Source organism: Hibiscus syriacus, unplaced genomic scaffold (genome assembly GCF_006381635.1).
Source record: "Hibiscus syriacus cultivar Baekdansim isolate YM2019G1 unplaced genomic scaffold, ASM638163v2 tig00110457_pilon, whole genome shotgun sequence".
Taxonomy (NCBI): Eukaryota; Viridiplantae; Streptophyta; class Magnoliopsida; order Malvales; family Malvaceae; genus Hibiscus; species Hibiscus syriacus.
The window spans coordinates 70,580-98,503 of record NW_024062744.1 but is presented as its reverse complement, the minus strand read 5'-3'; the positions used below and the strand labels follow the sequence as shown (position 1 = coordinate 98,503).

The 27,924-nt window shown below is 34.0% G+C and overlaps 1 protein-coding gene and 2 pseudogenes across 1 annotated transcript; 2 read left to right on the top strand and 1 right to left on the bottom strand.

Annotated features, from left to right (window-relative positions):
- Window positions 1–491: 491 nt before the first annotated feature.
- LOC120126328 lies at window positions 492–4,078 on the top strand. The gene is made up of 7 exons (XM_039144545.1): window positions 492–1,042; window positions 2,001–2,144; window positions 2,505–2,577; window positions 2,819–2,924; window positions 3,004–3,100; window positions 3,522–3,617; window positions 3,696–4,078. Exons 1-7 carry the CDS (start codon window positions 518–520, stop codon window positions 3,849–3,851), a joined length of 1,197 nt encoding a protein of 398 aa, XP_039000476.1. The 5' UTR covers window positions 492–517; the 3' UTR covers window positions 3,852–4,078.
- A 1,422-nt stretch (window positions 4,079–5,500) lies between these two features.
- Window positions 5,501–9,710, top strand: LOC120126329 (annotated as a pseudogene).
- Window positions 9,711–11,041: 1,331 nt separating this feature from the next.
- Window positions 11,042–26,203, bottom strand: LOC120126262 (annotated as a pseudogene).
- Window positions 26,204–27,924: the final 1,721 nt, after the last annotated feature.

Genomic DNA, 27,924 nt, shown 5'->3' with positions numbered 1-27,924 from the left:
AAGACAACAATTTAAATGTTCCCAAATCATAACCCAACAAAACCCAAACCCAAAACCAAATAATTTTCTACTTTTTTGGCTAAACCACGGTTTTAGTCACCTAACTGTTTCCATAGTTTCATTTTAGTCACTCAACTTTTTTTTAAAATCATATTTAAATGTACATTTTAATCGGCCAATATTAAAAAATTAATGATAATACTGATTCATCTTCATAAAATAATGTCACTTCATCATTGTTTAAAATTGGAAAAAATAATTACATCAATGATTTTGTTTATTTTTAACAACAAATAACCAAAACATGATAAAAATAATTATAAATATAATTTTGGATAAAAAAATTATGTAATCAAAATAAAATCGTCAGAATAATTGAATGGATAAGTATTTTGGTAAATAATATAACGCATTAAGCCCAAAAAAAACTTGAAATTGAATGTATTAGTAATGAGTTTCAAGACGGTACCAAAACAGCAGGTAGTTGTTTCAGTTCTTCTCATTGTTTGTTCCGTCAATGTCTTCTCTTTTCATTTCCCACACTTTCCCTTCATCTCCCATAAAATCTAGCTCTTTTCTCACCCTTTCCCCGCACCCTCGTGCTTTCACTTCCTTCATCGTCATGAACTCCTCGAAAAACAACAATAACCTCACAACTCCACCCTCACAAGATAAGAATGAAAAAGTGTCTTTCGCCGTGGCAACAGGGGAGTTTTTCGTGGGAATTGCATCCAGATTAATTAAAAGCAGTTCGAATTCTAAAGATTCAAGCTCAACAATCCCTGTTTTGAGCAGACCCAGAAAGAAAATCAGTGAGAATGAGCTTGGAAATGGTGGAAACAGCGGTAAGGAGAGAATTGGGTTAGTGATGGAGGATGAGATAGAGCCAGAGGTGATATGGGAACAAAGAGTGAAGGATATTGAAGCTGAGAAAGAAAGAAGAGTAGTTACAAGCCCTGGGTTTAGTTTTTCTGCTGCTGGCCTTTTGTTCCCTTATCACCTTGGAGTTGCCCAGTTTCTCATTGAAAAGGGTTACATAAAGGTTTAATCTTTACTCTTTTTCTCAACTATACATGAATTGCTTCTTTGATTGTCCACCATTTCCGTTTGATTTCTATTAATTGGCATTTTTCTTCTAATGTGGAATTGTTGATGGGAATAAGTTTGTCTCGTCGGTCATGGGCGGTTCATCTCTTCTAGTTTAGGTAACATTCGGTTAATCTGTGTGACGAGGGAGTCGAGGTAGAAGAAGATGAACAATGTAGGTGAGAGAACAGAAAGGGTGAGAGAGTCCTCCTATCAGGTCTGTTTGATGGTTTTTTATGGTGGGGTTTTCAGGCCTAGGGTCATCATGCCTGTTAGGAAATCGAAAGGAAGAATCTTGGCTTCCTTAAGCTTTAAGTTTATGTTATAAGCAAGCATATCAAGTTAGCATGTAAATTCTTGCAGGCTTTGGAAACAGCCACCGGTGGTATCTGTTTTAAAGTTAGAGGAGGGTACGACTATTTTCTAGCTAGTAACAAATTGAAAACATAATCTAAATCACTATTCTGTCAATGTCGGTTCTTTTCTTAACGAATTTCCATGGTCCAGTTTGGATATTGAACATATATCTGACTTAACTGACCTTCTGTGATCATGAACATCCTTTTTGATTATACAAATATATCTGCTCTGGCTTTCGAATGACTGTTGAATTGCATTTGCCATGAAATTTAGCCGTCTAGTTTCCAGAGGAGATTATGGAGACAATAAAGGGTTATTTTGGTTGGTGTTTCTGTAGCTTGGGAATGGTAATCATGTCAACGATACAGGTCCGGAATACTTGTTCCTATTAAGTATATCTTTCACCTTAGAAAGGGCTTTCGAAGTATGTGTTTTAGGCAAGTACTCTATGAGTTTGAGAACACTGGCAAACTCTTTACCCGACTCTGTGCAGTGATATTTCATCATGAAACACACTGACCATACCTGATACTGCTTTTTCCCCTCTGATTTAGGAAACCACACCATTGTCTGGTTCATCTGCTGGTGCTATAGTATGTGCAGTGATTGCTTCTGGAGCTAGCATGGATGAAGCCCTAAAAGCAACTAAAATCCTGGCTAATGATTGCCGGCTTAAAGGGACTGCTTTTCGTCTTGGGGTATGCCTAGGCCTAGCACAATGATTGTATTTGTTGTTTAATGCACTTATTGTGATGTTTTAATAAATTTAGTTACTTTATATTTTTGTAGTGTGGATGATTGATGGTCACTAATTGCTAATAAGCATGTACATTTGTGGTCTACTTGCTCACTAAAAACGAATGCAGAGATTAATAATTATATTTAATCATCAATGCTTTAAAGGATCCTGATTTCTTCACCTTTAATATTTTGGTGGCTTAGTATCTCATACATTTTTGGTCATTTGCTTAATATTTCACTAAAAAACTCATGTTTCTGCATCAGCTTCTGATCAAGTTTAAGTTTTATGTTAACTCATCCTTTTCTAAAACCAACAGGCTGTTCTCCGAGATGTTCTTGACAATTTTCTGCCTCATGATATTCATACTAGGTCCAACGGGAGGGTTCGTGGTGAGTATGGTAACTTGAAAACAAATTAGACACTGTTTGTATATTACTTTACACGGAGTATAAAGGTCTCATAAATAAATTTTCTTGAAGCATGCACGGGCATACGGCAAAATAATGTTACTATCCTACAATCAGAATCTGTAAATCACACATTTAGATCATGATAACATTGTAACTATTATTTGCATGCATGAGCATACAACTAACATTTCTTTTATTTTATTTGCAACTATTATGTCAGTTGCTGTAACTCAGGTTCTTTGGAGGCCTAGAGGTTTACTGGTGGATCAATTTGATTCTAAAGAAGATCTAATCAATGCAGTCATTACATCTTCCTTCATTCCTGGGTAATTGGTTAAGGCACAGTTCTGAATTGAACAACTTGCCATGAAGTTGCCTGAACCTGATAAAACCATATATTTGCAGGTATCTTGCTCCTCGCCCAGCGACAATGTTTCGGAATCGTCTATGCATTGATGGGGGTTTAACATTATTTATTCCCCCAACATCTGCATCTAAAACGGTATAAATTTCTTGAGATCATTTAAAACTGAACTTGCCTCCGAAAATTATGGGAAACTATTTGTTCCAAGACATTATATTTTAAGAAAATTTTCAATCAAATAGAAGGCTGAAACAAGGATGGTTGATCATAAATGGTTTTGAATTAAATTGCTAGGGTGTTAAGTGGTATTTCGATATTCTGAGTAGTACTGCAATAATATTTTTATTCTCAAATGTTGCTGAAGTTTTGTGGCTATATTATACAAAGCTAGGATTCAATCAGATCTGTTCTAAGATTCGTATATCACATTCTGTGTGATTATTGTTAAGACTTGAAGAAAGCCTTGTATGATAATCCACCATTGTCAAGCAATGAAGGCACTAATGATTACATAAACTTACTCCTGAAAGAGATATTATGGTTGATTTTGCCTTTGCAGGTCCGAGTTTGTGCTTTCCCAGCCAGTCTGTTGGGATTGCGTGGAATTGGGATAAGTCCAGACTGCAATCCTGAAAATAGGGCTACTGGAAGACAGGTAATCTCGTAGCTCTGCAAATGTTAATCGTCTTCCTCGGGTGTAAGCCTCTGAATTCTTGTTTCAAACTACTTACAGCTTTTCAACTGGGCGCTGGAGCCGGCAGATGATGAAATTCTCGATAGACTTTTTGAGCTTGGATATCTAGATGCAGCTGTATGGGGAGAGCAGAACCCTGTGGAGAACGTTGTTGTAGAACGAAGTCCCCTTGTTGGGAATGGTTCTGCAAAGTAAATACTTAAGACGGTCCTTAATTTTAATGGATAGCTTTCCAGGGTAACTCTCAACCTTGACAATTTGGAGTAGACCTGGCAAACTTGATATGAACCCGATTACCCTGACAAATAGGGTAATTCTAATTTTACATCATTTCAACTCTACTTGTATCCAGGTCATGAAATTTTTATGAACCAAAATAGGGTCGACCTAAAGCTTTTCAATGCCATTATAGTATCTTTTTAGTTCCTCGTTATCAATATGTGAATATGCTATTTGGTTTGAATTTGCTGTCGAGCATTATTATTTATAAAGAAAATATCATAAAGCAATATTATTTCTTGATATTTTCATGAAATTTGAAGAGCTCAAACGCTGTGGATGTGGAATTTTCCGAATTTTTGATTTCAAAGATTCCCAGGTCCAGTCATTATTTTTGTTTTGCTCTAACAAGTTTGTAAAAACCTGGATTTTATTGGGTAGGACATTGCAGAGAGATCTGGACAGAGTTACATGTTAATGGAATTATTATGGGTAAGTTGAAGAAGACAGATTCCCTATGCTAATATGCATTCAAACGAATATTCATGCAGGATCTACTGGTTTCATATGTTGCCTCGTTCTATAAATAGCTGAACTTTTTCTCCTGAGAAATATAATCTGATTTCTCTCTAAATCCATGTATGCTTTCGGAATACATACCTGAATAAGAAATTCTTCTCTCCAGTTGTTGAAGTCATACACAAGATCACAACGATCAACATCACGGTAGAAAGTAACATATAGTAAATGTAAAAATTTTATTGAATTTTTAGCAAACAAAAACGAAAAAACAAAACAAAACGATGTGGATATTTTTAGAATATAGTGCTACAACAAAAATCATCTGTCTCGATTCGTTAAATTTTGGATATAAAAACACTCGTATGAAAATATATAAAACTTAGACATACATTGAATTTTTTAAAAATTTAAATTATATAATATAAAGATAAAACTTAGGAATCTAAAAAAAGAAATATAATTAAATTTAGGGTAAACTATACGAACGATCACCAAGTATGGGGTTGAAGTCAATATGACCACCATTTTCAAAATTGAGTCTATATGATATGATCACCAAACTATTTAATTGGTTCCAATACGCAGATAAAAGTTCAACTAAAGTACTTCCATTTTTGTAGCAGAAATGCCATAACATTATGGCTATCTACTTTTCATATGTTGGAACTTGTAACTCCTAATTGTATGGTTAATTTATTAAATAAAATTAAAATTAGGACAAAATTTATTGAATGTGCAAGTATCGAGGATCAAATATATAATTATACTAATTTTATTAACTATCACGTAAGCACTCCTGATAAATACTAACGACAAATGGTTATATTAGAACAAATTAAATAGTTAGGTGATAATATCATATTGACTCAATTTTAAAAATGATGGTCATATTGACACTAACCCCATATTTGGGTGGTCATTCGTATTAGTTTACCCTTAAGTTTAAAATATTTTGAGAAATAATTTAAAAATTAGGATGAAATAATTTCAAAAATAGAGAGTTGAAAATATTAGTGTGAAAAAGCTTGAGAACTGATAATGAAAAATATAAAATAAAATAATAATCATCCCAAGCCCGAGAAGATCTCACGCTCAGGCTCAAATACAAACTCCCTCACAACCTCACGCCAGAAAGAAAAAAAAAACACAAAAGAAGCGATCTTCAGAACCAAAAAGCAAGAATTAGGGTTCGTGTTCAGAAATGGCGATGGCAGCGTGCGTTAGATCCACTTCCTCCCTCTTCGACAGGCTGCTGAGATCCGATCTTCTCTCTTCTCACGCTCCCAGATCCACTCTTCACCAAACTCTCCTCTGCCCCGAGGTAATTGTCATCTCTCTCATCGGTACCTTCTTCTATTCTGTATTGTATTTCATACTCTAGTTCGATCGCACCTTGTATTTTCAGGGGTGAGATGATCCAAGTCTGATTTTCGATATGATTTCCTTTTTGTATGTTTACATGTCTTTGTTTTTATACTACTGTTATGTTTTCGTTGTGAGATGTAATGGCGATGTCCAAATTGATTGCTTAGGCGGGATATTGCAAAGCTTTATTATCTTGTCATCGGATTTTTTTTACCTTCCATTTCACGGCAGTGCAATGGTCGTGCTATATTTTAAAGTTTGCTCTGTCTGATTTTTCCCGTCGTGTTTCGTACAGCTTTCGAAGAATTATTCCACGGCTTCCCCAAAAAAGGACGAGAAAGTTAAGGTACATAAGCTGTTTCTTTTAACTTAAAAAAAATGTTCTTTTCCATGAATTCATGATAGTTTTGGTTTACATGTTTTAGTTAGTTCATGGTTTTAAACAATTTCATTGCCCCATTTACCTTGGTTGTAAAATGCTCAGGGTTGAATTAAGGGTCTATTTGTTTGGCTGTAATTGGTTTTTCAGAAAATGAAATACTGCAATTTGAATTACTGAAAAATGAATTACTGGAATTTAAATTCTGGAAAATGAATTACATTTCTGGAAAATGAATTACATTTCTGGAAAACATCTTGAAAACGTTTTATGATGTTTGAAAGATGTTATTTAAATCTTTTTTCCACTAGTTGAAGAGTTTTTTAAAAATTATTTATTACAAATATTAAATATAATAAATAATATTATTTATCATAAAATTTAATATTATTATTTTAAAATATTAAAATAATTTTATTTATTATTAAATATTATTTTTATAATTTTATTAATAAAAATATTAATATTGGTATATTTTAGTGAAATAAAATATTATAAATTATATTAATTATTTATTAAAGTAATAGTGTTATATTATATTTTAAAAATATTAATTAATATATTTTAAATATCTTTACTAAAATATTATTTAAATATATAAATAATATTATTCATTATTAAATATATAAAACAATATTAAATATTATTAAAATAAAAATATAATATCTTATATTATATTATATTATTATAATATAATTGATTATTTTATATAATATTAAAAATATTATATTATATTATTATAAATATTAATAAATATATTTTAAATATTTTAATAAATAATATTTTGATGAAAATGATATTAAAATATTTTATTAATATTAAATTTATAAAATAAAAATTATTTTGAGTATTTTTGCTTTAAAGTGAAAAGTTCGGAAAATGACTTACGGAAAATGAATCCGTAAGTCATTTTACAGAAAACACAAAGGAAATTCTGTTACTAGGAAAATGAATTACATTCCGGAAAATGAATTACGTGAAATAAACACGGGAAAACATTTTCCGGAAAACGAATTACGTGAAACAAACACGGGAAAACATTTTCCGGAAAATGAATTACATGAAACAAACACGGGATTTCGGGGAAAACCAATTCCGTAATTGGTTTTACGGCAAACAAACAGACCCTTAAGTTTAGGTGTTCTAACTCTGTTTTGTTTGTTGTTATTGCCATTCAGGTGCCTTTGGCTTTGTTTGGGGGATCTGGAAACTATGCGTCTGCACTGTACCTTGCAGCAGTTAAAGGAAATGCTCTGAAAAACGTCGAGACTGAACTTCTTGACCTAGTTCAGGCATCGAAAAACAGTCAATTGTTTTCTCAATTCACCAAGGATCTGTCGGTACCTGCAGAGACACGAGTCAAAGCCATTAATGATATATGCGGGGAAGCTGAATTTTCAGATCTTACAAAGAACTTTTTGGGTATGGAAACCGGAAAATAGATTAACGAAGTTTTTATCTGAAGTATGTAAATTGGTTAGAGCTGTTGCCGGCTTTCCTGAAGTTCAATTTTGTGTGATTGTGATGAACTGTGAAATTGAGACCAAGGATACCTTGATCATTCTTTATGAACATAGGGTGTCTGATGTCCAACTGAAATGCTAATCATTAGGTGATCAGCTTACTTGGTATTTCAGGGAAGAATGAGTCTCAAGTAGCTACTTTGCTATTAAACTGATGCAGGAAATCTTGATTGTTATCATTGGCATATAAAAGCGTATGATGTTACATGCATGGTTTCAATGAGTTTTTTAATTGTATGATAGTAATCTACCTAGATGTTGCTATCTAGCTAATCTTTTATACAGGATATATAGCTTGCCATATCGTGGTTGACCTTTTCCTTTGTTCTAGTTTATTATGTACCGAGTTTCTTTCACTTTGTATTTGGCCAAATCATGCTCCATATGATCTTGTTATTATAGACTATAATATAGAAAACCCCCTTTCACCCATGTTTATGTTTTATTGATGTTTTTCCTGTTGTTGAGACTTTTTTTGCCCCTTTAATTTTGTAGTTGTTTTTGATCTAAGAGATTCTTTCTCAGCTATATGTGTTTCTCTTTTCCTTTTCCCTAAATATATAGGGTTCAATATAGTGATTTCGTGTCTGCTATGATTTGCAAATCATAATAGCTGCAGTTGCTTGTTTGGCATTCCATTAGGAGTTTGTTCATTGCATGTTAGCCTGTGCTACAACTGCACTTGTTCATTGTCAATGGCTTTGTATTCCTTATTGCTCTTGATTCCTTGTTTTTAAGGATTAAATACTTCCCTGATGTTTTTATATATATCCATGCTAGTTATATTGGCTGAGAATGGAAGGCTCAGGAACATAGAAAGCATTGCAAAGTGATTTGTGGAGTTGACCATGGCTCATAGGGGAGAAGTTAAAGTAATTGTCACAAGTTTTATTGTAAGTGTACTATTTAAGTTTAGTTCTCTGTAAGACAACTTTCATCACCATTTCAAGGAAACGTGTTCTTTAATCTGAGATGTCAATCTATCCTCTTTTTCTCCCTTTGAAGGAAAAGAATGCACCTTAACAAATGAAAGCAATTAAGTAGATATTTGATATTTTGGTCTAATTGTCGATTTTATATATGCACTGTTAGTCTGTTGAGGTCTTTGTGATTGCAAACTTTTTTTTCTTAACCTATAAAGCCAGATGTTGGTGATATCAAATGTTTACTAGCATCTATTCGGCTGCATCCTAGTGTTAAGCGTATGCATTTGGAAGTCATCGTCTTCTCAATGTGACATGTGTCTTTTATGTACCAGCCCCTTCCCTCTCAGGAGGAGAAAGAACATAAGGAGACGTTGCAGGAAATACTTGAGCAGGGGAAGCAGGCTAAGTTGGAACAGAAGGTATTTATTCTTGTTTTTGCTACCCTGGCCTCACCTCTTTCGTGAATAGCGTTGTAAATATTATAATGCTGTGATTGTGGCAGATCGACCCTAGTATTCTTGGTGGGATTGTGGTAGAGTTTGGACAAAAGGTGTTTGACATGTCCATTAAGACTAGGGCACGATAGATGGAGAGGTTCCTGCGTGATCCTGTCAACTTAAGTGCTATCTGAACAATAATTAGTGGCCTTTCTTTCTTTCTGTTACTTTGTCACAACATGCGATGGAATGCGTCCATTCACAATAAAAGCAACTTTCTCGGCATTTATTGTTTTATATTTGTTTGGCGTTTTGCTCTTAAGAGCTAATATTGACCCACCTGTTCAGATTACTGTTTTTGAAGCCAAATTTATAACATGTTTTCAGAAGCTACGGTGTTAAAGTTAAACTGCTTTATGACTTAATTAATTTGCAGATTTTCCTTTTGCTACTTTATGTAGAACCTCCTATGATTCCAACCCTTTTATCTCTACCTTATTGTAGTTGGCAGGAGATAACAGATTTTCTTTTTGCTGCAAGGATGAATGTAGGATTCGAGTCCAGGTGGCCGAAGTCTTGCATGAACCTGTTTAGTAAAATATACTGAAAGATACTTTCTTTTTGTCTTCAAATTGAATACCTGTCATGGAGTGGGCATGAAGATCAAGAAAATGGTTTCCAAATCAAACTTCCCAACAATTTTTGGTTGATCCTAGAAATTGTGATGTAATTCGTATTTGTCTGTATAATCTGATAGCTTTTTCCATGAACAAAATGAAATTTTGTATAAAAAATATTATAGCGGTTCTTATTCTCTTCAGTTGAGTGGTATGTGTATGTTATTCAGTGCACAGTTCTACTTAAAATCTCCATTTCCCTCTAAACTTTAGTTACTCTTTGCATAAAAAGTAAAAGAAAATATAAAAATTATCCGTAAGTATAACAATTGAAAATTATTAAGAGAATAAAAACATGTTCTTTGTAGAGGTGTACAAAAAATTCGAATATCTGATTTTGTGCAAAAAATATCCGAAATCGGATTTGAGAAAAACCGGTTTTTTTTTTAAACTGGATCGGATATTTTAAAACCGGATAGTATAACCGGTTTGAGAAAAAATTGGACGACCGGATTTTTTACCGGATTAAAAACCGGTTTGAAAAAAAACGGATAAAAAACTGGTTTTTTATCCGGAAAAAAATCCGGTATGGGGTTTAAAAATCCGGTCTGGGTTTAAAAAATTGGATGATCGGATTTTTTACCGGATTAAAAATTGATTTTTTAAAAAAACCGGTTTTTTTCAAACCGAAACCGGTTACACCGGTTACATCATCCGATCCTCCAAACCGGTTATGATCCGAACCGATTTTTTTATAAACCGGGTTTTTGGCTTAGTGAAAAAACCGGATCGATTTTTATCCCATCCGGATCGGATTTAAATCCGACTATGTGCATCTCTAGTTCTTTGTTTTGTTAATATTTTTTGGCAGATTAGTCCCCAAAATCATTCCATTTGCTTTTTTCATATATATATTTTATTTGTTTGACTATTATTCTTATTAGCATATTCCTTTTTCTTTTGTAGTGTCATTTTCCAGGTGATAAGTGTTTCCATTGACATCTATATTTATGTTCTTTGCTATTGTTTATTATTATTATTAAAATATTATCGAAACATTTTCCCTTGTGCACTGTTTTTGAAATTTTCCGTGTTATGTCATATGTGATTGGCTTTAGGTTCACTTATGGCTGGTCTATATATCACAAAAACTTTGATTCTACCATTTAACATTACATGAGCACCATAATTTCAAGATGGCCAATGATTGGTTAATGCATGCCCATTTGAACAAACAATTACGATGCACATAAGTGGTACCATGAGCCTGCTTACAACACTTCAGAAAAATAAAATGCAGTACCGCAGTTCTACCAAATTTTTCTGACTGAAAAAACCATCTCCGCCATGTGTATGATAGCACACGAATTTCAACTCGACAATGATTCCGCACAAAATCAAGTGTTTACTTCGTTCATTCCGAATTCAGAGGAATCCATTGAGTTGATGTTCTGCTTTGGTGTCTCCTCTTTCACTTCGTTTTTCTCGAATTCAGTGGCGTCAGTTGAGTTCTTGTTGATAATATGTTTTCTCTCTTCGTCATCGACCTTCATTGTTTCTTCAACACTTCTCATTTCATCATGTTCTCCATTGCAGATGTCTCCCTTGTTTGGAACCAGAATATCTGCAATCCATTTGCGTAATTGCTCCGTCGATGTCCCGTCTACGTGCAGAGATGGATGGAGTTATTGGAGTAAGTGTTAGAGACCCCAAGATTTATTTCAAGATTGAAAACAATTTGGAGATGGAAATCCCGACACAGTGAATATGATAATGGAGAAGGCAACAAGTTGTGAGCATTGGACGGGACGTACGTACCCAAGCCAGGGACGGTGTGGCCTTGGGGATGCCTTATGATGAGAGGATCATGGAAGGCATTGGCTAGCTCCTCCGAAGGCAACCTTAACCAGTCCTTAGCTCCGATGAAGTGCACCGATTTCGTCTCGATTTTGTCTTTGTAGGCCACCTCGCATATGCTTGGATCTCTGGATTTTGAACCAGATATGGATACGAACATTTTGAAGGGTGGATGCTCCTTTAACACCTTCCCCTGTTTTGCCACAACATTTTACATCATCAGGCCATAGAATGGTACAAGTTCCAGCTTTATGACAGTAAACAAAAGGGATGCCAAGAAATGTCGGTAACAATTTGATTAAACAAACATTTTAATTTTAATCTTTTTAGTATTTTGACACCAACGTTTCATTCTAAAACAAAAATTTTAACGTTGGACTAAATAGTCGCTTTAATCTTTGTTCTTTATTGAAGCATTTTGGTCCTCCCATTTCACTTGGGCCAAAAAAACTTCTATTTTAAAATGATATCCATTTGTTGACTAACGATTTCCATATATGAAGGTGACATTTTATTGAAAAGTTATGATTCAAAATATTCAAAAGAGATATAATACAAGTCAAAGTGACTATTTAATCAAATATTTTTAGTTAAATTAGGAACATTTTTATCAATATACCTGAACAAAACTTATAAATTACCTTCCCCTATTTTGCCACAACCTCTTACACGATAGAAGACGACAGTATCTACTTATACGGGTAGTTATTTAATCATAGAAGAAACATATTTAGTATAAATTTATTCAAACTACAGTTTCTACTTTAATCAACATGAAGTAAATTCAATCCAACTAAATTTTTTATTTTTGTAAATCAGTGAGATTGAATTTGAGTCAAACTCTAACGTTTAATCATCACCAATTAAAAGGCCATAGAACAGACCAGGTTCCAGTTTTTGAAAATGAACAAAACTTATAAATTACCTGTGCCTTGTAACCCAAGAGAAAAGCACAAAGAGTTGCACCCTAAAACAGGGACAGCACCTAATGTTACCATTTCAATACAAGCCAAAATTGGAAAAATGGATGTTAGTTTAAGGAAGAATACTTGAGAAAAGCCAAGCAAGCCATGGAAAGGGCCATTGTGGGTGATGTATTGACACAAATAAGAGATGCATTCCTCGAGGTTTGTGTATTATGTGAAATCCTTGTCGAGTTGGAACCACTCGAAGTATGGAGGAGGGAACATCCCCTCTATATCCGACTTCCTTCCAACATCATATAATCCGTTTGGGTAATCCTGTTTTTTTTTTCCCTTTCATATTTACTTGATCAGTGATGGACTTAGAGGATTGAGGGATCTGTCATCCTCCTTATATATTCTCTTTATATTTTCTATTGATAATTTATTTTCGCTCCCCTTAAAATTTTATAAGTTTGTTCTCCTTAAACTTGTCATAATACCAAAATTAGCCTCAAACATTTACCAAAATAATCATTTTGACCCTTATTTTTTGTGTGGAGCATTTTGGTCCCCAATATTTGATTTTGAGGTAAAAAAGTCCCTCCATGGATGGAAATCATTAATCAAACATCGGGGGGGCCTTTTTTCCATAAAATGAGACATTAGGGGTCAAAATGTTCTAAAAATAATAATAAGGCTAAAATGATCATTCTGTTAAACGTTGGACGACTAATTTTAGCATCATGCCCTTAGAATTTTATAAGTTTGACTCTAACGTAAAATTCTGCCTCCGTCCCTATTCATGATTGGATCATATTAACTTATTTATACAGAAATCCAAAAGAAAAAGAAAATCAAAGAAATGAGACATGCAATAATTTATGGAAAATGATGAAGTATCTTGATAGTGGTGCATGCATGCATACCAAGTGAAAGTATTTTGGAGTTTTTTGGAGTTTTTTGAATTTTGTGAAAATAGAAAAAAAATATTTTGGATTAGGAAATTTAAAAGTATTTTGGAGTTTTTTGAATTTTGTGAAAATAGAAAAAAATATTTTATTTGAAAATTTATTAATTTTATTTATCTATTGTTGTCTCATATGAGTGACAAGTCAAGCAAGTTGACGTCAACAATACCTTTCTAAAAGGGGACTTAAATGAATAGGTGTATATGTGGCAGCCTGAAGGTTTTGAAGAATGTGGTACGAATGAAGTGCTTGTGTGCAAGCTTAAAAAGTATCTTCATGGCTTGAGACAAGCTCTAGGAATTGGTTCAACAAGTTTTATGGGTTCTTGTGTGCCTTGGGGTTTAAATCCTCACGTGCTGACAATTCTCTCTTTGTGTATTCTGCCGATAATGTTACCACTTATGTGGCAGTGTATGTGGATGACATCCTGATCACTGGATCTTCTGAGGCTCATGTTTGAGCTATCATTGACAGTCTTCACCAAAGATTTTCTCTTAAGGATTTAGGATTTGTGCATTATTTTTTGGGTATTGAAGTTGTTCATACCTCTGATGGAATTTTCTTAAGTCAAAGGAAGTATGAAGATGAGTTACTAGTTAGACACAATATGCACAATGCTAAGCCTGTAGATACCCCCATTCCAGCAACTCCTAAACTCAGTAGAGTAAATGCTGGTCATGAGGTTGATGCTCATCGTTATAGAAGTGTTGTTGGGGCCCTATTGTATGTTTTTCATACAAGGCCTGATATTTCATTCGTTGTTCATAAGGTTGGTCAGTTCATGCAAGCACCCTGTGAGGCATACTGGGTAGGTGTCAAATGCATACTTCGATATCTCAAAGGAACTATGGATTTTGGTATATGGATTGCTACTCAAAAGATTTGACTATGTTGCATGCTTTCTTAGATACTGACTGGGGCAGTGATCCTGATGATAGACGTTCAGTCTTGGGGCATTATGTGTTTTTGGTGTTGAAAAACGAATACAGGGGAAAATGCATAACAATGAAGTGTAGAAAATGCGATGTACAGTGCACCTGAGAAAGTGTATCTAATTTGTTGTTTATAGCTCATCATCAATAAAAAAAAAACACGTTCAAGAACTTACTGAGCACCTGAACCATCAAATAAAGCACTGCATGATGTGAACACTCACGCAACAACTGGCATCCTTCAAGGAGGACTACATCTGCCAAGAAAACAAAGAACAAAGGAGAAATGGGGGCTAAAAGTTAATCTACCCTTTCTACATGAAGCACATTGATATATCCCAAGACTTAGTTTGATGGGGTTTAGCTTGACCCAAGTGGACCCTCCGAATGGTCTAAAAGGTTAGCCATTGACGCTATTGGATCTTTACTGAATATATTGGCTGAAGTTGCTTCACCTGCCCTTTGAATTCTCTACACGTACTCTTATATATTTTTGTATTTTTTTATGTTTCATATAAATACATGAATTTTAAATTTTAAATTGATTTGTTATATGAATTATAAGAATATATATATATAAAGTTAAAATTAAATATTTTATATAACTGATAATTATAAAAATATAAATTTATTTAATTTAAAATATGTTAAGAATTTTTAAATTTACTATTAAATAAATATATACTAAATCTATGAATATAAAAAATAATCATGCATTTCTAGTCATCTTATTCCCTTGTTTACATTATATTTAAAATTAAAATTTCTAAAAAAAAAATTAAAATTTTTTTCTTGAAAGATTTTTTTAATGATACGAGATAATTACAAAGTAATATATGATTAATTTTTTTAATTATTAAGAATACATATATAGCATATATAGTCACTTGAATTTAAAATTTCTAAAAAAATAACATTCTTTTTAACGATTAAAATTATTTAACGTGTTGAATGTCTTAATTTGTATTTACCTTTAGAAAATTTCATTCTTATTCTTATCATATATGACATAATATGATAAAATAAGTCATGATGGACCACCCATCATCTAATACTTCTTAATTGTTTATGGAAACACTACAACATAAGACGACATACTTTTACTGTATATATCCACCCACAATACAGAATATAATACGGCAACAAAAAAATTGGACACAAAGGATTAAATTCTTTAGTTCAAATGGTAAAAATAGTATTTTAACTACTAGCATACAAATTTCGACCTTTGTTTTCACTATTTATATTTCTATTCTTGATTTAATTTGAAAAAAAAAAGTTGATGTCGTCACTATAGATGATAATGGCATGGGATTAGAGATGGTAACGAATCAAGTTGGATCAAATTTATTATCAACTCAATTTGACTCGAAAGTATACTTGTTTACTTAAATTCGATATGACTTGATAAGTATACTCTCTTCGTCCGAATTCAAGTTGATCCGAGAAGTATATCTCATCCACATGATTTCAACCCACCTCAAATTTTGAGGTAAAAAACTCACATTTAACATAATCCGACATAAATAAATAAATAAATATATTGATCAATTAATCCGGATCAGGTACTGCAGAAGTAAGAGCGACCATTCCAACCTATTTTACTTCATTCGTAATTGCCCAGACTCGACCAAAAATATAGAATTGATGTCAATCAAATCAAAAAGTTTCACCCCCATAATTTGAATTCACCCTCCATAAAATCTAACCAAATCAATTCAACGTTAATTTTTAAATATTTTTCAAGATGTATATATACAAAATAATAATTTACTTTTATTAAATTTTATAAAAATATAAAATATCGTGATGACGATGATAAAATATATAAATACAAGGCGAATACATGAGTATAAAAGCTATAGCCAAAAGTTCAACTTCAATAGTGAATGATTAATCTCTACATTGAAAAACAAAGAATGATTATTCTATACATTTTTAAACCGTTAAATAATATTTTGAAATTCTAGTTGACACATAAGTTATTATCAAAGACAAATGATTTTGATTCTTCGTAGAAGACAAATAGGCACATAACTAAATAAGAGGCTATGATTTGTTTTCATTTTTTCGATTTATTTAATATTTATGAAAATTAAAGAAAATGTTAAAACAAACTTCCCATTTCAAGTATCATTTCCTTTCCTTTAACAATGACAACTAATTTTTATTAATAAAAATAAAAAAAATAAAATTATAATAAATCAAACATAGAGAGAAAATGAAGACAGTATTCATCAGAAAAATTTATATAAAAATAAAAATATTAAACCTAAAAATACGAAGGAAAATGAAATATTTTTTAAAGATAAGGACCTACACCAAAAGAATTGAATAACCGTCACGAAAACTCATTTAGCCTAATCCAACAAGCCCGGTGGAAGCCCAACAAGGCCCAAACATGTCTGCCTGACCCAGTAATGGCTAGGATTTCATACTTTAACAGGGGCGCCACATCAATCAGAACCGTTGGATCTAGCTCTTTGATCCAACGACCAAAATACATTAGGTCACTGTTTCAGCGGCACGTGGTGGCTATGCGTCAGCATGGTTACCAACTAGTCGAAATCCTCCGCTGGATATCGTAAAATTGGAGCAACAACTCACATGAACTCAGTCGGTTGGATTTCCAGTGAAAATTCCATCCCTTTCGGGACTACAATGGCCATATTCAAGGCTATAAAAAGCCTCCGGCGATGCCAAGCAAAACACAGAGAAAAACAAGCAATATACTACAAGAAACCCCAAGTGATCGAACAACAAAGCAAAAACGAAATAACTAAGCAAAGAGTATTCAAAAATAGTAAGGAAAAATCACAAAAAAATAAATAAATCAAAAGCCTTCGTCTGAAATGCAAAGAGGCCTCATCAGAAAAGGATGGTCCCTAGAAATCAAAGAGTCACTGATTTAAAGTAAAAAAAATCAAGACTTTGAACGTAGATCTACACCGTTTGAGGTTTTTTTAAGGAAATTTGGGGCTCGGGTTTGGTGTCAGGGTGTCGAGAGGAGTGTTCGGGGATGATTTTAAGTTTTTCGGCCACCGATGGTGGTAGCCGAAGCAGCAACCAACGGTGGTCCGGGCGGCCAACTCGATGTCGGCTTATGGCCGATTCCTTGGTTGGGTTGACAATTTGAGAGGAAAAAAAGGCTTTAAAATTTGAGAAATGCTAGAAATGAAATTTTTGGGGGGTTTAAAGGGTTATTTATAGGAAGGGTAATTGTGTAATTATGATATAGTTAAATTATTTTCGTAGTCCCTGCAGTTTTGATGCGTAATTCATTTTGGTCACCTATTATAATTTTGCCCTCAAATTTTGAATCAATTCAATTTAATCCCTTATTTATATTTTTATATTTTTGCAATTTGGTACCCTAACCTTTTTATTTCTTTATGTAGCTCACTTTTAGCATCAATTTGACCTCTAAACTTCAACTTATTTCATTATAATCCTTTTTAATATTTATATTGTTAATTTAACATTTTTAATTTTTTACTTATTTCTTTTATATTTTAAAATTTGAGAAATGCTAGAAATGAAATTTTTGGGGTTTAAAGAGCTATTTATAAGAAGGGTCATTGTGCAATTATGATATAGTTAAATTATTTTTGCAGTCCCTGCAGTTTCGATGCATAATTCATTTTGGTCACCTATTATAATTTTCTCTCAAATTTTGAATTAATTCAATTTAATCCCTTATTTATATTTTGTCGTAACCATTTTTCGACAGTAACAATCGTTTAATTGTTTTTAAAAAACATGTTTCGATTTTTAATTTTGGAAAATTGAGTATTTTGAATTAATTGGATAAAATTGAAAGAGTCGCCATCAACCTTTGGGTTAGGTAGGTAGAATACCTAAAAATGTCTTTTAAAAACAATTTTTAAGAAAAATCATTTTTAAGACAAAAATTGGTCTGCGTTTACCAAAGATTCGATTAAAACGGGTTCGGGAGTAGGTTACGCGTGAAGAAGGATTAGCACTCCCACAGCGCCCAAAACTGGCACTGTGTCGCTTATACGTTGTCGTAAATGGTGAAAATCCTGAATCAAATATCAAGTTAAAATATGATCCGTTTATTGGAATTTAATTAATTTACTTTAGATTAATAACTTAAAGAAAATAAAATAAGTAGTTAAACTTATAAGAACTAAAATGCAACAAATCAAAAACCTGAAGGCTAAATTACAATTAAACCAAATTAAAACAAGGACTAAAACATGTAATAATGTCGAGTTATGCACATGAAGATATCATACAAAAATTAATTAAATAAAACAAATGATTATTTAACTCATGAAAATTACCATAACATTCTAATACAAAAATTATATAATTAAATAAAACAAATGATTATTTAACTCATGAAAATTACCATGACATTCTAATACAAAAATTATATGCATTTATTTAGATTATAAACTATATCTTATATATGATTACCATAAATAAGTTTTGAACGTTTGAACCATAACTAATACTCAATATTAATATATAAAGATTTAATTCAATCTAGGATACACAAATATATGTAAGGTACTATATGAATTTATATTAACTAATCATATATACATACTATCATACAAACATGTACGTATATTATGAACAAGTAATAGACCACTATACTTATTAAATAAATGATATAAAGAATGTAAAAGTAAATACAAGTATGCATCTAATATAATAAAAATATATTAAAATTGATCATGCATGGGCTAATTAAATATAATATATACCCCAATATTTTTATATATATATATATATATATACTAATCCAACTAAGTTATTCTTCCTACAGACACGTTAAATAAATATATATGAACAAAGAATCAGTTTCAAAGGTAAATGTACAAGTGAGCTAAAAATTAATTGTTCCAAATATTTTAATATAAAATCTAACTTTAGCCTAAACCTAATACTAAACTAAACTACCCGGCCGTTTTCAACTTCAAAGAAATCTCAACTCTCTCTTCTACTTCCCATGCCCGAGAAGCTCAAAGTTAACACTCACAATGCTGACAGCTTCTCCAAAGGATGTTCCTTGCTCCGACCACATACCACGTTAACCAGGTAAGACTTGCTAAACCCTTCCCTATTTCTTAAACGGCGATGCTCTCCTTCATGATGACTCCCATCTTTTTCAGCAAAGACCCAAACACTATAAGGTAAACTAAATCGAAACTATATTTCACTCTTTATTTTATATTTTTATTTTGCTTTAATTTAATCCTCTCATCCGAATCCTTTTAGAATCTACTCAAGACTCATTGTTTCAGAACCGACCACCTAGCCCCTTAAACATGAGGACAATCACTCCGGCAGTTAAAGCTCACAAAACTAAGGTAAAATCTCTTTCCTCCCTTTTTCAATTGTTTTTTTTTTATTTCGAAACACACATGCACACATAGAGAAAACGGAAAATGAAAACAATCCAAAAAAAAAAATACCTTGAACCCAAATTGTATTTTTATTGCTTTCGATTTTTTTAATACAAAAGTGAGATTCTTGCTACAATGGTTTTCTGTTGGCTTTTCGAAGGGTGAATGAAAATTCTCGTCTCCTTTTCTTTTTTGTTGAAAACCAAGACCCCTCTATAGTTCTATCGTTGGTGAAAATTTCTCTTTTTTTCTTTCTCTCTCGCTTCCCCTGATAATTTTTTTGTTCTCACCGAATATTCCTCCCCCCTCTTTTTTCTCGATTCCTTTTCGATTTTATTATTGAAATCTTCACCGAATATCCTTGGATGCATCTGCATTTTCTTTGCGTTTGGTATGATGTTGATGGGTTAGGTAAAATCATTAATTTTGTTTGACTTTGGTGCATGTGATTTGATGAGTTCGATTGAAATGGCCCGAGCTGTTGGTGAGGATAAGATCTTGTCATTGACACAAAGGCTAATTAGAGTTGGCGGTGTGGGCAGTGAGTGTATACTCTGGATATATAATTGTCACTTGTTGGCCTGCATAAAATATAAATAAAATGATATTAGTAGTAATAATAATAATAATAATAATCATACTATAGTATATAATAATAAATATAATATATATTTTAATCCCAATCAAAAAATGGGTTTCTATAGCTACTCCTCTTTGCACATTCTTGTGTTAACAAGAATAAGGCAAAGATGAAAAAGACAACCAGTTTTTTATCTATTCTTCCTTCGTCGTTGGATTGAACAAGTTCTTCTCATTATGAACTTCTTCTCAATCGTGGATGAGTTCTTCTCATTATGAACTCTTCACTGAAAATGTTGAGTCACCTATTTCTGTGGTAGACTTGAAAGGAAAAAGTTCTTCTCATTATGAACTTTCTCCTTTAAGACGAGTTCTTCTCATTATGAACTCTTTTGGAAATGTCAATCCCTCTAACGAGGCGTCACTGATTCAAAATGTCATGAATCGAGTGATAGGTCGAACAAGCTCTTCTCATTATGAACTTCTTCTCTCTCTATCGAATGTGTTCTTCTCATTATGAACTCTCCATTGGAAATACTGATCCCTCAAGCGAGGTATCACTGATTCGAAATGCCATGAATCGAGTGATAGGTCGAACAAGCTCTTCTCATTATGAACTTTTCTCCCTCTGTCGAATGAGTTATTCTCATTATGAACTCTTCACTGGAAATGTTGATCCCTCAAGCTAGGTGCCACTGATTCAAAATGTCGTGAATCGAGTGATAGGACGAACAAGCTCTTCTCATTATGAACTTCTTCTCCCTCTGTTGGATGAGTTCTTCTCATTATAAACTCTTCACTGGAAATGTTGATCCCTCAAGCGAGGTGCCACTGATTCGAAATACCGTGAATCGAGTGATAGGTCGAACAAGCTCTTCTCATTATGAACTTCTTCTCCCACTTTCGGATGAGTTCTTCTCATTATGAACTCTCCATTGGAAATACTGATCCCTCAAGCGAGGTATCACTGATTCGAAATGCCATGAATCGAGTGATAGGTCGAACAAGCTCTTCTCATTATGAACTTGTTCTCCCTCTGTTGGATGAGTTCTTCTTATTATGAACTCTCCATTGGAAATGTTGGTTCACCTCCTTCTGTGGTGAATCTTAATTGTTATTGACTCTCTCTGAATTTCTGTCAAAACATTCAAAGCATTTCAATGAATATGAATGAATAAGCATGCTCCTATTTATAGATGCTTACTGATGTATGCTTGATGTCATTTTAATATTATGAACTTTGTGGTCCTGCAAATCTTCATTTTAAATGTGTCATTTGTCCTTTTGTTTGCACTCCACATTTTGCTTGGGCTATTTTATACAAATTCTCATTTCTCTTGTTCCCATGCAAATTATTTTCTGTTTCCTTTTTAACTGCTCATCTTTGTCAGCGTATCAAAATATCAGTGTTTTCAATGTGCTTTCTTTTCTCAACTCACATGCATTTTCTTTGGCCATGTCATACCCTAATCTTTTCAATCATTAGGGTTAGAATCTCTGATATGGAAGTATTAATTCAGAGTAATACCAAAAAATCTTTTATTTTTTAATGCCATGGCAATCTACTTATAAGAAAAATGAATAAAATTGGGACTTGAAATAACAAACTTCGAATTTACTGACAAGAAATTGAAGTTACAAAGTTATGGCAATCACATGAATAATGGAAATTTAAAACCATAAGTCAAATGTCCTTATGGATCATTAGCACGAATATTCCTGAATCAATCCACTTGATATAACTATTGAGTTGAGCTTCTGTCTGGAAGACTTCGAGAATTGCCAAAATGTCTATAGATGTGAAGCTTCTCTCAAAATATCAGACCCTCAAGAAGATTTAGTTGTCTGATGCCTAATCTCAAAATGCCTTTGAGCTGCCTTTTCAGGTTTTCAACTCAAAGTCTTCATTTGGTTTCAAGATGTCCTTTGCGGATTTTCATCTCAAACCCTCCTTTTTTTTCTTTTCATTTTTTCATTTCATTTTTTCATTTTTTTTCATTTTTTTCATTTTTTCATCTTTTTATTTGTTCCTTTTTTTCTTCAAGCATAGTACTTCTTGACAGAGTCTGAGTTTACTGGATTTCTCAATTTTTCTCCATCCATCTCTGCCAAGATCAATGCTCCCCCAGAGAAGGCCTTATTGACAACATATGGACCTTCCCAATTAGGCATTCATTTTCCTCAGAAATCTTTATGAATTGGCATGATCTTTTTTAGCACTAGATCACCCTCTCGAAATTCTCTTGGATGAACTTTCTTATCATGAGCTCTCATCATCCGTTTCTGATACATCTGACCATGGAAAATAGCTTTTAATCTCTTTTCTTCAATGAGATTCAATTGGTCAAACCGAGCCTGAACCCATTCAGCTTCATCCAACTTCACCTCTTTCAAAATTCGAAGTGATGGGATTTCTACGTCCACTGGCAAGACTGCCTCCATCCCGTAGACTAAAGAGAAAGGCGTGGCCCCTGTCGAAGTTCGCAGTGTAGTTCGATATGCATACAAGGCAAAAGGTAATTTGTCATGCCAATCTCTGTAAGTATCACTGGTCTTTGTGATGATCCTTTTAATATTTTTATTTGTTGCTTCCACTGCTTCATTCATCATTGGACGGTAGGTCACAAAATTAGAATGTTTTATCTTGAACTAAGTACAAAGTTCTACCATCATCTTGTTATTCAGATTGATGGCATTATCTGTGACAATTCTTTCTGGCAACCCATACCGGCGAATTATCTCTCTATATATGAATTTGCAAATTGTAGATCTCGTGATATTTGTATATGAAGCAGCCTCAACCCACTTAGTAAAATAATCAATTGCCACAAATATGAAGCGATGTCCATTCGAAGCCTTTGGTGTAATTGCCCCAATGACATCCATGCCCCACATAGAAAACGACCATGGTGCGGTCATCACTTGCAAAGGTGACGGAAATGTATGAATCTTATCTCCATATATTTGACATTTGTGACATTTTCGTGCATAATCAACACAATCTGAATGCATAGTGGCCCAATAGTATCCATATCTCATGATCTTCCTGGCCATAGAAAGCCCATTCGCATGTGTTCCACATATACCTTCATGCACTTCTTCAAGTATACTTTTTGCTTCTCGGGCATCTACACGTCTCATCAAAACTTGATCATTACCTTTTTTGTATAGAACTTCCCCATCTAATACATATACGGCAGCCATTCTCCTTATTGTCTTTTTATCGATCTCAGAAGCACCTTGTGGGTAAGTTTGATGCTTGATGTATTGCAAAATGTCATAATACCATGGATGACCATCTTCCTCTTCTTCGATATTATAACAGTGTGCCGGGGTTTTATACATTTGCATTTTAATTGGCATCATGTCAGCTCTTCTATTTACTTGGAACATTGTAGCAAGTGTTGCCAAAGCATCTGCCATTTGATTATCTTCTCGAGGGAGATAATTGAAAGTGACATCTTCAAATTCTTTTACCAATTCAAGGATCAATCTTCGGTATTCCACTAACTTTGGATCATTTGTCTCTCATTCTCCTCGCAATTGATACACCACTAATGAAGAGTTTACATATACTTGGAGCACTTTGATTTTTCTTTCTACAGCTGCTCTTAACCCCATAGCATAAGCCTCATACTCTGCCATATTGTTGGTGCAAAAGAACTCCAATTTCCTTGTAAAAGGATAATACACATTTTTCGGGGAAATCAGTACTGCTCCAATTCCTTGTCCTAAAGCATTAGATGCCCCATCAAAATACAGCCTCCAGGATTTATCATCTGAAATTATTTCCTCCCTGGTTGTAATGCACATCAGATCCTCATCTGGAAAATTAAAGTTCAAGGACTCATAATCATCTGAGGCACGACTTGTAAGGAAATCTGTTATGGTACTCCCTTTGACTGCTTTTTGGTTCACATATACAATGTCAAATTCTGATAACAACATCTGCCATCTAGCCAATCTACCAGTTAAAGCCGGTGATTCCATTAAATATTTCAAAGGGTCGAGCTTAGATATCAACCAAGTAGTGTGGTATAACATGTATTGCCCGAGCCTTCGAGTAACCCATACCAAAGCACATCATAGCTTTTGAATTTATGGGTATCGAATTTCATAATCGGTGAACTTTTTGCTTAGATAATAGATAGCTCTCACTTTCTTTCCAGATTCGTCATGCTGCCCCAACACACATCCCATTGAATTCTCAAATACCGTTAGATAAATGATCAATGGTCTACCAGGGATTGGTGACACCAGAATTGGAGTATTAGATAAATATCCCTTGATTATCTCCAAATCCTTTTGGCACTCGTCATTCTAAACTTTGGGGTTATTCTTTCGAAGCAATTTGAAAAATGGGTCACATTTTTCAGTTAATTATGAAATGAATCGAGATATATAATTTAATCTTCCTAGGAAACCTCAAATTTCTTTCTGTGTACGAGGTGGTGGGCGATCTTGAATGGCCTTTACTTTATCTGGATCGATCTCAATTCCTCTTTGACTAACCACGAAACCCAAGAGTTTCCCTGACTTTACCTTTGGAAAAGCCTCCTCAAGTTTGGAATGTGTTCACCTTCAGTCATGGATTTGGCAATCATATCATCTACATACACCTCAATCTCTTTGTGCATCATGTCACGGAAAACATTCACCATAGCTCTTTGATAAGTTGCCCAGTATTTTTCATGCCAAATGGCATCACTTTATAGCAAAATATGCCCCACATAGTCACAAATGTAATTTTTTCCATGTCTTCAATGTACATTTTTATTCGGTTATACCCCGAGAAGCCATCCATAAAAGAAAACCATAAATGACCAGCAGTGTTATCCACTAAAGTATCTATATGAGGCAATGGAAAATTATCTTTTGGGCTTGCTCTATTGAGATCTCTGTAATCCACACACATGCAAACTTTCCCATTTTTCTTTGGCACAGGAACTATGTTAGCGACCCATTCTGGATACTTTACCGCTTGAAGAAACCCTGTATCAATCTGTTTCATCACTTCCTCTTTAATTTTTAACAACATTATGGCTTCATTCTTCTGAGCTTTTGCTGAACTGGCTTACACTCAGGCTTTATCGGAAGCTTGTGCACTACTATGCCTGTACTCAATCTAGGCATGTCTTGGTAAGACCACACAAAGATGTCCTTGAATTCTCGAAGCAGATCTATCAAGTCTTGCCTTATCTCAACAAAAAGTACGCTGCCAATTTTCACTTCCCTCTTGTTGTCATCAGTTCCCAAGTTTATAACCTCAGTTTCTTCCTGGTGAGGTAAAATCTGTTTGTCCTAATTTTCTACCAGTCTTAATAGTTCGTTAGGAACATCACATTCTACCTCATCCTGACACTCATTGATTTCTTCCAGACATATGGGCTGTTCAAAGTTTATCTCATTATTAAATTCAGAAACATTCATGCTATTGATATTGTGACACCTGCAAAGGGAAAAATTAAATTGAATATATATTTGGAATGAGACCAAAATTTATGAAATGAATGTAAAGAATAAAGAACGAAAAAATGAAAATGTAAATAATGATGGCCATTTAAGAAACAAAAGACTGTCTTTTATTGAAAGCAAGTAGAGTTAACATAGTTGCCCTTAAGAAAATTCCTTAATACTTGCGGGCACAAGTATAAGGATTAGTACTGGGTATTAATCTGAATTAATCTTAAAAACTACAGGGAGATCCTCTGTAGTCCAATTTTTCAGTGTTTCCCCTAGGAAGCAAGGATGGATTCTAGTCAAATATCTTCTTGCTTTATCATCTCTAGATATCATGTTAATGACCAAACCCTCCATAGCTTCATTGAACAAGTCTTTGTCTTTCATCTGCTCTTCTTCATCAATTGCTCTGGCTAACTGTTGCTCTATATCAAACACTCCTCCAAATTTGAAAGATCTCTCAAGGGGAGGGAAATACATATTCTCCCACAGAATGTCTTCTCCTTTCAATCTAGCTCTTCTTATTTCACCTCTCTTTTTCAATTATTTCTTTCTTTGCAGAAAATCAGGCTTAAATCCTAGTCCGAAGCGATCACTCTTCATCATGACAAATTTGGGATATAACGTCCCTTGCAGGCATCTACCAAGACCCCTTCCTATCTTGGCTCCTTTTCCTAGAGTCTCTCGTATAATCATCTTAGTACAATTAGATAAGCGTGGGCGAGGAATCTTGTTTCCTTTAGTAACAAAAGTAGCATTGACAAATTCTAAGGCTCTGAAGGAACACTCTAGAGCATTCTCATTCGTCTCAATATATGGGGTGTCAGTCGTCACAGAAGCAATAATTTCTTCCTCTGCCCCAATACTGATCAACTGACCATCTGACACTAATTTCAATTTTTGGTGTAAAGACCAAGGGACTGCCCCTGCAGAATGAATCCATGGCCTCCTAAGCAAGTAATTATATGAAGGGTTGATGTCCATCACCACAAAATCAATATTGTAGACAGTTAGTCCAATCAACAGTGGTACCTCTATCTTTCCAAGCACATCCCGCTAAGTTCCATCAAAGGCTCTGACAATGTTTTGGTAGGCCCTCATATGTGAGTTGTCCACCGGTAACCTTCGTAATGTGGCCATAGGCATAACATTAAGTGCAGACCCATTGTCAATCAAAACACCTGGTAAGACATGACCATGACAGTGAGTTGTGATATTGAGGGCTTTTACCGATCCCATTCCACCATCAGGAATTTCATCATCAGCGAAAGTTATGTCGTTATCAGCAGCTATGTGCCCTACAATTCGATCCAACTTGTTCACTGGTATATCCTCAGGCACAAACGTTTGATTGAGCACTCTCAGTAAAGCATTCCGATGTACCTATGAATTTATTAACAAATCCATAATCGAAATCTGTGCTTGTTGCTTGTGTAGCTGCTCAACTACACTATACTCACTATGTTTTAAAAACTTCAAGAATTCTTGAGCTTGTGTTTCTGTTACCGGCTCATTGATCATTGGTGGGGGTTCATCGTTGAATATCTTCTGCGGTACCACTACAACTTTTCCTTTTGCTTTCACTTTGTCTACTTCTTTCGATATCTCGGGAGAATATCACCTCCCACTTCTTGTGAAGTGACTAACTTCATTCACTATTTCAGTCATCAAGTTACCTCCTGGTGCTTCACCTTCAACTACTTTTATTTTCTCTATAGAACCAGATTCCCTTATCAATGAAACATTGGCAGTGTAGTTCCAAGGCACCTTGCGAGTGTCTTTAAATAGGAATGGTGAAGGAGCTGTTATTACAACTTTTGGCGTTGACGACCCAGAATTCATTGTTGATGGTTTCACAGTAATGACCACTGGCTTGCTTGTTCTGTGAACGGGCTCGAAATTTTCTGTCGTGAAGACATCTTTTTCTCTTTTTTCCTTATCTTCCTCAACGAACTCTACCTCCTTATTATCCATCAATCTTTGTAATAACCCCCTGAATTCAGGGCAAAACTGAATTTCATGTCCTTCTTCTCGATGGTATTTGCAATAGTGTCCACACTCGTTGGTCTTTGGCTTAGGATCTTGTCGAATCATGCCAGCCTGACAGAGTTGTTGGAATACCCAACTGAAGGGAGATTTAATTTCATGAACGTCTTTCTTTGCCTTCCTCCTATTCTCCTCATGGATTGCATTTACCCCTT